This window comes from Micropterus dolomieu, linkage group LG10, assembly GCF_021292245.1.
Source record: "Micropterus dolomieu isolate WLL.071019.BEF.003 ecotype Adirondacks linkage group LG10, ASM2129224v1, whole genome shotgun sequence".
In the NCBI taxonomy this organism is placed as follows: domain Eukaryota; kingdom Metazoa; phylum Chordata; class Actinopteri; order Centrarchiformes; family Centrarchidae; genus Micropterus; species Micropterus dolomieu.
Genome location: NC_060159.1, coordinates 8,346,668 through 8,360,650, shown reverse-complemented (window position 1 = coordinate 8,360,650; position 13,983 = coordinate 8,346,668). Strand labels below are relative to the sequence as shown.

Here is a 13,983-nt window from a genome sequence, read left to right as displayed (position 1 = left end):
AGTGTGAAACTTCTTATTTTAAACAATCTTTATTTGCTATCTTTCTTTGCTTATGATTCCATAAAACAACACATTTAAAGCTACTCTTTATATTACCCAAGTAAAAGTGCTGCTCATGGAATAAAATTATGCATAGTCGCTTTTTTCACAGTAAAGTAGTAAAAGGAAATTTTATTTAGCTTGAGATTCAAGTTATTATCACTTGAAACTCAGCTTTATGCAAGATGTGCCTTATTTTGTGTCTGTTAAATGTAGAAATGACAGAAGATGTTTCAGGTTTTGATGCTAATAAAAGGAACTTGAATTGTAATAATGGAGTTGTATTTGTATCTTTCAGGACTGTCTGAAAATGGGCATTTTGTAAATTTCAAGTTGACTAGGAGTAATTTTGAGTTTCCTTTAGTATTTGAGTCTAGCGCAATACCTTTTTTTTTATAGATTTCCCTCAGAGTATAAGTTGTGCACAATTACATTTATTGAGTAAAGAATAAGAATTTAATTTTAATAAGCATCAGTGAATCAATGTCATTTAGTATGCAGAAATTAAATAATTAAATAATAATATAAATATTATATTTAAGTTAAGGTTTATTAAGTTATTAGCACAACTATAAAGGTTTGAGGTAATCACTTTCCACAAATATTGAGTATTCTGAACTTATCTGGGTTTACAGTGTAGGCTTATTTCACCCCTAATGTGGTCATTATGATTTTTTCCTCATCAAGATCGATTGCCGTGTAATCTTTGGTGTGAGAGACCCGGGTTCAATTCCCCACTGTGACACGTCCACCATTGTCTCCCTGAGCAAGACACTTAACACCTCATTGCTCCAGAGGCATGGGACCTCAGACATACACTTGGCAGTTGTAAGTTACTTTGGATAAAAGCGTCAGCTAAATGTGTGACAGCGATAACACCAAATTTAACACACCTGCTCCCCATTCACACCTGAGACCTTGTAACACTAACGAGTCACGTGACATTGGGGAGGGAACATGGCTAATTTGGACATTTTCACTTAGGGGTGTACCGACTTTTGTAGCCAGTGGTTCACACGGACATTAATGTCTGTCTGATGTGTTATTGTGAGGGGACAGCAAATGTACACTGTTAAACAAGCTGTACACTCACTGCTTTACATTGTAGCCAAGTGTCATTACTTCAGTGTTGTCACATGAAAAGATATAATCAAATATTTACAAACATGTGAGGGGTTCTCACTTTTGTGAGATACTGTCAATAGGCTGGACTAAGGAAACGCGTAAAGGCCCTGGCAACACAAGCACGTACACAAGCAAAATAAAAGAAAATACAAATTGCTCAGTTTCACATAAGTCCTTTTAATTTCAGAAGACTCTTTAATTGCATCAACATGGCAAAGATAGTTAATTTGTAAATTATATTAAATATCCATACTTTAAATCCAAGTAAATAATCAACTGAGATAAACCTGATCTAATATTTCTTATTTTCTAACAATCCCAAATGAAGTTTTTAAATTTGTGGATACATTTCTCTGTCAACAGGTATGGGGAAATTATCAGACAACACTTCTTTCATATAACAAGACAATTATCAGAAAATTAACAATTTCCATATAAATGCATTCAATTTATGAATTTGTAAAAAGTATATATCACAGTGATGTCTGTCATTTTTGGGGCACAGGTTTTAGTCAATGCATCTAAAAGCATAAGGAGAAAATTCCTAAAAGATGCTGAAAATATATTTGAATTATTTATTGGCAGATTTGGATTCTACTTGATTTTCTATGATTATGCTAATTAAAAAGCTTTTTGACAAGAGGCACCTAACTTTTTATCATTTTAAATAGTAACTACGAACAAGAAGTGCAAATAATAACATGACCTAAAAAGCATCCAACTACTGCCCCTTCTTTCTGTTTCATTTCTATTCTGTAGTGCAAATCAGGGGAACAGTTCTTGCAAGTCATGCCGAAATAGTCTTCTCAACCAAGCAACAACAGAAATCCCTATGACAAAATACTGACCAATAGCAAACGCAGTTCACATTTCACCAACAAATGGTCATGGTTATGACAACGTATGAACAGAAGGGCAGTACACAGTCATCTATTTAGGAAAATGCCCTCCAAACACAAACTCTACAAAAAAAACTGACACAAACAATTCACACCTTAGAGAGTTTTTCTCCATTAAGTTAAAAGGCAAATGGTAACTGACTATTAAAGAGCTAGGTCGTGATGTGATTGGCTCATGGAATGACCTACACAAATGAGCAGCAGCCTGGCACATTGAGTGAGTCTTCAGTGGAACATCTGCTTCAAAGTAACATTCAAATATAGTACTGACCCTAGTAAATCTCTTGAAAAGAGTTGAGGTTTGAATACTTTTCTGATTAATCAGCATTTTTATTTTAAAGTAACTTCTTATTCAGTGCTTAGACCACAAGTAGAACAATTGGTGGAAAAACCTGACATGGCCAAGTGCCAAGGCTTAATAAACAAAATTTACTGCCGTCCATCGGTGTTACTGTCAGGTAATAAAGTGTCAGTATGCTTCAAGCAATGGGCTTTTTGGATCACTGAATAGCATATTAACTCCCCCCTCCACTCCTTAGAGGCTTTGGAATTGGGTTGGCCGAGTCTAAAAACTTCTTTAATTTTCCATATCTATAACAATCCAACATCACCTCCACTTCACGACACAACAGGCTAGGTGTGTAGAGAAGAGAAAGTAAGCAGGGTTTGAACTTCTCCCTGAAGCTATCTTTTATTACTCTTCACACTCCATTACTTCTGTTCTCCTATGTGCAAATGAGCGCAGCACTATGAATGCCATCGAGGAAAGATTGTCTGAAAGTGTGCGCAGTCATGCCCATATCAACGAGCAATATTATTGCTTGTTGCCCCTCCCTATGATGGCCGGCTTTTCACAACTGTGGCCATAAACTATAAACACTTTTACCTTCAGGCAAACAAAGTTCTTTTTCGAGCATACTGACACTTTAATGTTATCCAAGTCGTGGTTGTGGCCATCAAAACATTCATACTTGCCAGAATCACAGGTTAATATTTCACTCTTAAGCTTAAACTTTTTACTTATGACAATGAAAATGGCGAGATGATATTAGGTAAAATTCACAATCAAAGCAAAGCCACTATAAAGCCCATGTAAAGGTTTATTAAGCCTGTGCCAGAAGCAAACCCTAGACATTTTCCTTACACTCAAGCAGGAAAGATTTACCTCTACACGTGATTAGGAGGTTAGATTCTATTCCCTTGATCTCCAACTAATAAAAAGAGCATCACAATGGCATTATGTCATACAAGGGAGGCGTTTAGGGGATGCTTCTGGACAGAGCAGACTAGCTTGGGGAGCAATACCTCCTCTTCTTTTATGCCTGCCCTCATTTCTGTTTCTTCAGCTACAGGTGCAAGTCCTCTTGCAGTAAGGGCTGCGACATCTCCCTGCTTCTGTGTTTTAGTGAGGGCAGCTGTTTGAGCGTGACTTGTCTGATGTAGACCACCAGAAAGCCCAGCACCATCACCACACCGAGGAAGGAACCCATGACAGGGGCGTAGGAGTACCCGTCGACCCTTGTAGGGATACTGGGCATGGGTGGAGTTGGCTCTACAGACAGCAGGTCCTGAACATTTAAGAGGGAGCCGTTGTTTGGTAGAGGGCGGATGGACAGGATGTGGCACATGAGAGGGTATAGGTCAACAGAGCGCATGGAGGTCTTGACGTATTTCTGGCGAAAGGCCGGCCCACGGGCCACAAACACAGGCTGCATGCTACGTAGGGTGTTGTCATAGCCGTGGTTTCCCACTGGAGAGAAAAGACAGAGAAATATATTTGCATTAAGAGTTACATTGCTTGAATGTTAATTATTCTTGCATTGTTTATCTATAACTCTCCAGATTCCACATCCCATGAATCACAGGCTGAAGTTTCTGTTTAGAGATTTATGTAATCTGGCACTGCTGCTCACTCAGATGATTTGCTAACTGACGGGCTACTGCTAAATCATATTACAGCAGAGCCCAAGCAAAACTGAATATGAAATCAAAACACATAAGCACAAAGATCTTTGATGAAAGCTTAGCCAGACTAACTGCTGCTCTCAAAACATATGAATACTATAATATTCCTGACAACTGACAGGATTCTCTTATTGTGTTGTGAGTAACTGTTTATCTGCCACAGATAAACAGTTTATCTGCCATCACAGGCAGCATCAGTAGGTTTAACTACCATCCAGTCAGGTACAGTATCTCAGAATGCCCTGTGGAGGTTTTTTGTTTGTTTGTTTGTTTTTTTTTTAAACCATCACCACCACATAATGCCGTGGATCAATGTTTTCACGTTGATGTTTTTGATTGTCCACATGCATGCGCAAGAACAGAGGCATCGCAATATGCAGTCCTTCCAATGATTTCATATTCCACTAATCGTCCGTGCAGGTAATGCCTGGGCCACACCGCCAACGTGAGCAGCAAGTGTGCGTTGCATAACCTCTTGCTTTTCATTTCATTTCCCGTGTTATCAGGTTAGAGCAGCCACACAGCCCGCTGAGCAACACATCATCTAGAGCTTTAGCATGTCACCTATTTTTTTGCTTGACCCGTAGGTTTTAGCAAAACCAGATCAGTGAAACAGTGAAAATCATCTGTTAATAGTCATACTGACATCTTACCAGCAACATCACACCTTTCACTAAACAGAGCCAGGCCAAATGAAGAGGAACTGCTGTATATTTATGAATTCATTTATTATAATTATTTATTTTTTTTACAGTTGAGCACACAAAATATAAACAATATTTATAATCAAATGAAACATATTCTTGATAGCCATTATCAAAGAAAGATAGGGCTGGCAGCAGCAGCAACACTGTCTGTGTGGACACCACATGGGCCCGAGTTGCGGCAAGGAAAAGATACATCAATTTTAAAATAATATAGCAAATAACCTAATTTTAAGTGTATCAAAACAAATTTCAAAATACAGCAGCCATGTATTAAAATAAACTAAATTATTTCTGTATTTCGAAAATACTAAAAATATTTTTTCCAAGGTAAGCCTACCATGAAATCACTTCGCAAACCTTCTATCCATCGGCCAGTTTAATCTATCCCTTAACCTGTACATCGACTCAAGTGGGCAATGTTTGAGAGCAATAGCTTATAATAAATCTGAACAACCAGTTAACAGATCAAATATTCAAATATCCCTGCAACCACCCAGATAAAGGTTAGATTTAGTTTAATGTTTAACTAATGACTCATAATTTTATCCTAATTACGTTACTTGGTGTTTCAAAGACCTACTTTGAAACCCACAAGTGCTTGATGGGTTGACAACCTGCTGTTTTATGGCATTGCAGCACAACACTGTTAATAACAATATAGCACAGGTCAGTGCATTTAACAAGTTACACCATCTTGTGTGTCATATAATGTAAGGTAATGTTGTACAACAACAACTCTGAAACACCAACAAAAAATAGAAAACTAACGTTAACTGTGAGGACTGCTACTCAGGTCAAATAGTTAGCTAGAACATTAGGTGAATTGGTAAATGATTAAGCCTAGTCTACTAAAACAGACACAAAAACATTACAGGATCTGTTAAGAATTGTAGCAACTTATGCTAAAAATTGATGGAAAGCTGGTGACCTATGTGTTTCTTACCTTGACCTTCTTCCGGTCTGGATTCATTTTCTGTTCCAATCTCGACAAGTATGGGCAAATTACTCAGTAGGCAACAATGAGAGGCAGCGTTTTCATGATGTAATCACGTAAACTTCTCACTAAGTATTATACAGTATTTCTAAACTACAAAATACAAAACATTAAAATATTTTGATACAATATATGAAGCTATTTTCATTGACCCTATCAAATACACATTACAAAACTAATGCTCAATTTTTTTAATTTTATATTTGAAATACGTATTTTAAATACATGTATCATAAATACTGCCCCATGCCTGCGCAAAGGTGGCGGTAGGCGGTGTGGCCCGGGCATTACATGCAAAGAAACTTAGCAATACTCAGCTAGCAAGTAACAAGGATGTAAATAATGCAGGGTTTAAAATATTTTTTAAAAATTGGCTTTGCAAATGAGGAAATGTGCATTATGTTTATTTAATTAGACCCCAAAGATGCACATAGAAAGTGCGCTAGAATAGTAACTTCTCCATTTCCAAACTGAGCCTAAATTCATCTGTCGTACAGTCTTGAATTTAAGTAAGCAGAGGAGAAAGTGAAAACTCATAGGGCAGAAATGTAATGTGACCATTAATCTTTAGCCACCAGGAAGTGCAGGTCCAGTACACATAAGCCGATTATAATCATTAATAAGTGAACATTGCTGTGATTTAAGCACACTGGGTCTACACTAATATACCTCAGTGTCTCCAGCACTGAGAAGCTGAAGATGTCACTGCTATCATATGCAGGACAGCATCGTACTTCACACCTCTAGCTAAGCATTCTCCCACCACGTTGTCACTGAGGCAGGTCAGCAGGTTTTCCTTCCAGCCACAGACTCCACCAGGTCATTTTACTGATTAACAAGCCTTCAACAAGAGAGGAAAGATTAAGCAGTAGGACGAGCTGATGTAGTCTGCGGCTGCAATGAAAAACTCTGTGATACATAGTTTGAGTTTCTAATTGGAAGTGGAGGTGTTTGGGGAAAGACAAACCTCCAAACCCAGAAACACACACACATACACTCCTGCGGTTTCCAAGGGAAAACACATCTGCCGTTCTTTGTTAATTACAGCTGGAATATCAGGAGCTAGCTTTGGTTCAATGACTGAAAAAATCTCCTGTGAATCTATTAATAGAGCATGCAGAACCTGCTGTTTGAAACAACTGGAACCTGTTTAACGTGTACAGCCACAAACCACGATATTGTCTCAACACAGCTTTATGACGTTTGAATACGTACACATGAAGGGCCCGGTCCTGTTCTGCATGATGGTCCAGCCCTCCTTGGCTTCTATGAGGATGGGCATGATCCTGATGTTGTGTTGATAATGGAAGTGCTCGGGAATGTCTTCCTTCTTGTACACCACCATGTTCGGGTTTGCATCCACCAGCTTACTATACACCTCGTCAAGCTTCCCTGCAAGACAGATGACCAGCAATGGAAGAATATATCCACAGATTTGCACAAGGAGCAAATAAGAAATTCAACATTTTAGTAATTCCGTCAATATTTATGTATATAGTAAAGAAAATACAAATCACCAAAATTGGTTACCTTAGCATTTTTAAACAGAAAAGGCGATTCTGTGCTTATTTTAGAATTTCTCGTACTGACCACAAACATATTCCTCTTCAAGTACATTATGTAAAGGAAGGAATCATTCGACATTTTGGGTAACAGGCTTATTGGCGAAAGTTAGATAAGAAGAATAGTACCACTCTCATGTCTGTCCACATCAGCCAGCTTTGCTAGAATGTCACTGCACATGTCCAGTCCAGTCCAAAACCCCCAATGAAACGACAGATTGTCGTCTTTAAACTTACTTGTATAAAATGTTAATAAGTGAGCTTTAGAGTCTCTGAGTCTAGCTGTTTCTCCCTGTTTCCACTCTTTATGCTACGCCACGCTAACTGGCTCAGAGTTGCAGCTTCATATTTATCGGACAGACATGACAGTGGTATTCTTCTCATCTAACTCCCGGTAAGAAAGCGAATTAGCATATTTTGCTAAATGTCAGACTGTTCCTTTAAATGTAAATGCTCGGTATTTGTATAACACCTTTCTAGTCTTTTCGACTTTTTTTACACTACATCTGCATTCAACATTCATTCACTGAACCCAAGTACTGAAACAGAAACTAACATTCATACGACGGTGGAACAATTCAGGGTTCAGTATCTTGCCCAAGGACACTTCAACATGCACCCTGGAGGAGCCGGGGATTGAACCGCCGCTCCATAACTTTAGTCAAGTTTATTTACAGCACTGAATGTGACATGTTTTAAAATGATACCTTCTTTGGGCAGTATTCCCACGACAGGACTCTTGTCCACCCAGGTGTACAGGTCTCTGCTCACGTACACATCCAATTCTATGATCTTTTCAGTGGAAAGCTGAGTCATTCCATGGTCACTGGTCACTATCAGGTTCACTTCTTCAAACAGCGCTGCCTTCTTTAGCTCGTTCATGAGGAAGCCGAGCTTCTCATCAATCCCGGCAATGACGTCGTCCATGAGGGAACTCTGAGGTCCCAGATTGTGCCCGCTCTCATCTGGCTCCTCCCAGTAGAGAACTCCAAAATCCACTGCTTCTTCTTTGGGCGCAGAGAACCAATCAATAACCCGCTCCACTCTAGTTTCAAAGGGGACTGAGGCATTGTACAGGAGGTATTCATTGGGGAACGTGCCATTGATTTTCACATCAGAGCCTGGCCACATCGCTGCCCCGCTCCGCCCTCCAGCTTTCTGGATGGTCACCCAGAGAGGCACCGCCTCGTCCCACCACCGTGAATCATAAATACTGTCTGTCTCCATGGAGAAGGACCGATTCAGAGCGGGGTCGTACATCTCGTTGGCCACGATGCCATGCGTCTCGGCATACAGCCCCGTCACCAAGCTGTAGTGGTTGGGGAAGGTTTTGGTGATGTAAGCGCTCTCCACGTGCTCCACCGTCACCCCCTCGTTTATGAGGGTGTGGAAGTTCGGCGTCGGGACCCGATCAATGTAATCCCAGCGGAAGCCGTCGAAGGATACGAGCAGCAGCTTTGGCCGGTCCCTCACACTGTGGCCTCTGCGACTGTGTTGGTTTAAACGATTGAGGGAGACCAGAGGCAGCAGAAGGGCCCACAAGCAGACCAGAGGACTGCAGCCTCCACGCAGAAAGCAGCCCAGCATAGTGTGGTGTGTGACGAGACAACCTACAAACACACAGAAGAACTGCTTAGTAAGAGCTCAGTGAGGTTGAGCAATTAACCTCTCTTATCTAGAAAAAAAAAAGCATATGAACACCCTGCTCACATATGAGTGTGTAATTCTGTTTTGGTGGTTTGGCCAACACCTCCCAGTTCCAGTTAAAGGAAGCTACAGCATACAATGATACTTTAGACAATAGTGTCTCCAACTGCAACTAACTTATTTTCATAATTGATTAATCTAGTTCATTTCTAAGCTAGTTCAGTTAGATGATTTTGCAGTGGACCGACTAATTGATTAACTGACAATTCATTTGGCTCAACTTCCAACTTTGTGGTGAGAGTTTGGGTAAACCTCTGCTGTCCTGCTATCTAGGCCTCCACACAACAGTGGCCAACTTCACCTCCATATGAATGCCTATGGTTCTGAATTTAGATGTTTAGCAAAAACAGCGTGTGTAACGTTCTGGGGTCAACCTACTTTGTTCAAGTATCCACAGACATTGGGCCATTTAGTGAACTTCCTTTTACATATACAAGTTGTGCAAAACTGAGATGTTTGCAAATTGTTTTTACTAGTAGAGCCATTCTCATTCACACCCAGGCTATATCCCACAGTGATTATTGCAATTCTTGTCTCTTTTCTTCTACTCTCATATTCATACATGAACTTCAACTGGTTCAGAACTCTGCTGCTCGTAGGATCACCTGAACCCCTTCTATTAATCATATCACTCCTGTCCTTCAGCAGCTTCATTGGCTCCCAGTTAAATACCGCATTGTTTTCAAGATTCTGCTCCTGGCCTTCAAGGCCATTCACAGTCTCGCTCCTCTGTACCTCACTGACCTCATTCATAACAATACACCCACCCATACTCTTTGGTCTTCTTCCATTCACCTCACTGCACCTCCTGCCCGTTTGACCACTAGGGCGTTTAGAGCCTTCAGCCGCTCTGTCCCTCGTCTCTAGAAATCCCTTCCACCAGACATCCGTAACATTGACTTTCTTTCCATTTTTAAATCCTGCCTGAAAACACATCTTTTTAAACTAGCTTATCCAACGTGATCACTGTTCTTCTGGTCACAGCAATCTTTACTTTCTAATTGTTTATGTACCCCAATTTTAAGCACTGTACTTAAGAATCAGCTTTATTGCCAGGTATGTGTACTTACACACCAATAAATGGTGTGAAAGGAGGGATTTGTAGACTTTAGAAAGTTGTATTTACCAAATGTATTTCAGTGTTCTTCTGTCTTTCTTAAAATGTAAACTGCTGGATTTTAGGCCAGACGATTGCATCAGAATGTTGATTAAATCATTGTTGGCCTCCTCTTTGTAATGTGAAGAAAAATGACACCTCTTTGACTAGTGCCAGAAGGATTCTTTTGTTTTAGCTGTTCCATAAAGGTGTTGACCGTTGTGGAGACAACCCCAGTTGTTCTGTATGATTAGTTTAGAGCAAAGACTGTTTGTTCCTGTAGATAGAAGGGGGGTTTCACATCTGAGATTGGCGCTCTTTTGTCTGATCAAAAGTAACTCAGAACAATAATGGTACACCCTTCCTAAGTGGGTAACGAAAAAACCTACCAAACGACCAGTGACTATGGTCCTAAGCTATATGAGGGGAAAAAGGACCCACCCACATACCTAGAGGAGATAAGCATACTATTTTGTAAAACTCAGGACTGTAAGCTGTAAATCTTGAAGGAGAAGCATCTTCAGTCCAGTGCAGTGTTTTTGTTTGTTTTGTAATGCCATCATTTATTCACCAATTTTGTCATTAAATCTTTTGTTAATTTTCATTGGACCAAGCCTCTCCATTCTCAAAATCTGGAAAATGCAACAGTACACAAACGAGGAATTTGATTCAGTACTTTTGGTCTTTGTTAATTTTATTGATTTATTGCTATACTGTTGTTTCATTCTGTCTTGTAAGGTGACCTTGAGTGTTTTGAAAGGCGCCTATAAATAAAAATAATTATTATTATTATTGCATTTGCGTCCAAATGACTCTGAACCAATAATGTGATAATTATTGTTTTATCACATTACACAACATTACTCAATTAATGTCATTAGGGCTGAGGCTATTAAACGATTTATTGTTACAATATTTATTTAGTCACAACTCTTTAATCAGTTACTCATTTTAGCCATTTATTCCGCAAAAATTGATGAATATGAAAATGTGCTTTTATTATATTGTAAATTGAATACCCTTGGGTTTTAGACTCAACAAGCAATTTAAGATGTCACCTTGGGCCCTGGGAACTTTTCTTACATTTTATAGGTTAATTATGAATACATTTCTCAGAAAAGTGATTGACTAATGAAAGACAGATTAATGAATAGCCCAGATGAAGTCAGAAAATGCAATATAATATCAATGTAATACAGCTTTAAAAGCTCTTTCATGATACTAAGATGCTCCAAGCAATGACCAGTCTTGTTGTGATGTATCTGGCTTTACATAACATGGTGTGAGACAGGAGCTGCCCTTAACATTAGCACTGAAAACATTAGGCCTAACAGGTCAGGGCAGCAATGATGTCATTGGAAATGTTGCATGCTGAGGATTAAACGACTGCAATGCAACTATAAGACTAAACTACAAATGAATTAATGACAGCCTTCCTACTCACAGTCAGTCACATAAATTGGAAATAGCGTCTGTGTTTTAGCGGTGGTGCGGCAGAGCTAACAGCTAAAACACGCAGCTTGCAACAATAAAGACAACCTCACACAGCAGCGAGGCTACTTCACATTAGTGGATTAGATGAAGCGACAACAAGGCAGAAAAACGCACAAATACAAAACGCGAAACACTCTGCTGTCAACAAGCTTACCTCGTTATCTGATCCTGCACTGGCTCGCGTACCGCTGCACACCGATATTAACAGCCGGACTCGTTTATACCCGACGGAAGTCCTGCAGGGTATTTTCCCTTTCTGTCGGTTTTATTGACAGATGTGAAACCAAAGCAGACCATCTGAAGACAAAGGGCAGACCGGTGTTTCCTGCAAGTGCATACTTCGCTTCATGTAGAGCTGCTCATCCCCACAAATTCACCGCGATCGACAAGTACGCAGGTCCTAATGACGTAATCTAGACTGAGGAAGTGTGTGTGCGTGCGGGCGTGTGTGCGTGCGTGTGTAGGGGGGGGGGTTCGTTATAAATAGACATCTTGGTATCAGCCAGGTTACAATCATTTTGCTTTAAGGAGACACATTTAATAAATAAAACGTTGTTTTTCCCTGGTCAGTGTGCAGGGTGTTACAGTAAAAGGCGTAAAGGCAGAAAAATCTGCACTCAAAAGATGCTCTGCCAAAAATAGTGACATTCAAAAGACATTGTTGCCCTAAATCCGTCAGCAATTTTTTTTACATCATGATACTCCTTGAAGTACAATGCAATATCCGCCCTGCAACAACAATAACAAACTCTGTCCACAGGGTGTCAGGCAAGTTCTGTCTAAAAGTAGCCAGAGTGGGGCTTCACAGTCTGTCTAAAAGAAAGATGGCATCTCAGTGTTGACGCTGCATTGTGAGGCTGTTTCTGACCTACTGCTCCTCCGTCTCTACAGAGATCATCTCACTAATGCTCAATACTGCATCGATTTAATTCTCTCCTTGCAATGTCCATTTTCATGCTTTTGATTTATGATTATGATGGAAAGCTTCAGAACAGCTAATAAATGGTCCTAGAAGTGAGATTGTTTTGAAACTGTTTCCAAGGTCAAGAAAGAAGCCAACACAGATGAGAAGTCCTTAAAGTGACCAGAATAGTGGGATGCTGAACATCCATAATTCTGGGACAACAGGGCAACTCCATCGGCTCATGATCATGTGAGGTGATCAAATGCTCCAAGAACAGCTGATAAATGGACCTTGTGATGGGATTGTTTTGTCAGTTACTGTATTTCTGTAGGTCTCTATGTGCTGCTTATTTACAGTAGAGGGCTTAAACAGAAGTCTAATATGACATTGGGTTTATTTCTAAAGCATTTATCATACAGACATGTGAATAAATAAATAAGACATCTGAATAAATGTTAAGAAACATAACAAATGCAGATGCCTCCATACAGGGCACGAGGGGTCACTGAATGGCTTGATGAGCATCAAAATGACCATTCTGTAGAGGTTTACAGTCACCGGAGCTCAACCCAACCCAACATCTATAGTAAAATTTGGAGAAATATATTAGACAGGGCTCTGCACCACCATCATAACATCAACATTAAATAAGGAATATATTTTAATGTTGTTCCATCAATCAGGAGGTGTTTGATAGACTTGAAGAATCTTTTCCAGGGATTTGCCTACGGAAGCTGTTACTTTACATTGTCAACCTTTTGTATATATCAGTGGGATTTTGCCAGTGAGCACCTGCATGAGTATAGTCAAATTACATAAACATTCAATATATATACGCATGCGATTAAAAACAAGTATCTGGAGTTCGATTTGTGATTAGCTTTTTAGACCACATTTAGAGCATAAATGCTAAAAGCTGCATTTCCTAAGGAACGCGGTGCAGATACCAGGCATGTCTGATAGTATGGAGCAAGGCCATTATGTGCTTTGAACACAATAATGACAATCTTAAAATCTATTCTAACCCTCACATTCGGCCTCTGGAGACTGGAGGATTGGGATTATATTCTCTAGTTTGAGTCATAACACTGGGAAATTCTGCATTTATTCTAGTTACTAAACAGCACGTTTCAAGTGGCCAAACAGAAAGCCACTGTAGTAGTTTAAGTGACTGGTTATAAAGGTGTAAATAAGGTTTACTAAAGAACATTTAACCTAAGATTTTTTTAAAGAAACCTGCTACTTAGGGCCCCAGAGAAAGGATCTAAGTCATTATTTCACTGTAAAAAGTTTTGATCCAACAATTATCTGAAGTGTTTCAGGCATTTGGACAATTTTAAGTGAAATGTGTGTCACTACAATATGATGACAAACATGTTTTTGCGTTTAATAGCAGGAATTCTATGCAACACTATAGCCTATAAACGCGTGGTTATGGGATGAGGCTGGTTCTGGACACTATAATTAGTTTAAGTAGGATAATTATTCATA

At 39.5% G+C, this 13,983-nt stretch overlaps 1 protein-coding gene across 1 annotated transcript; it reads right to left on the bottom strand.

Moving 5' to 3' along the window:
- Window positions 1-1,321: 1,321 nt before the first annotated feature.
- enpp5 (ectonucleotide pyrophosphatase/phosphodiesterase 5) lies at window positions 1,322-12,004 on the bottom strand. Its single transcript, XM_046061015.1, has 4 exons — window positions 11,743-12,004; window positions 7,999-8,901; window positions 6,945-7,121; window positions 1,322-3,813 (listed from the first exon to the last, which is right to left on the bottom strand). The coding sequence occupies exons 2-4, from the start codon at window positions 8,876-8,878 to the stop codon at window positions 3,410-3,412; spliced, it is 1,461 nt and encodes a 486-aa protein (XP_045916971.1). The 5' UTR covers window positions 8,879-8,901; window positions 11,743-12,004; the 3' UTR covers window positions 1,322-3,409.
- Window positions 12,005-13,983: the final 1,979 nt, after the last annotated feature.

Bases quoted from the DNA above. Each gene is read 5' to 3' on its own strand.
- enpp5 (XM_046061015.1), bottom strand. From the start codon at position 8,878: ATGCTGGGCTGCTTTCTGCGTGGAGGCTGCAGTCCTCTGGTCTGCTTG. The intron at 7,122-7,998 runs GTATCATTTTAA...TCTGTCTTGCAG, and splicing joins GGGAATACTGCCCAAAGAAG to GGAAGCTTGACGAGGTGTAT. The intron at 3,814-6,944 runs GTACGTATTCAA...TTTTCTCTCCAG, and splicing joins CAGGACCGGGCCCTTCATGT to TGGGAAACCACGGCTATGAC.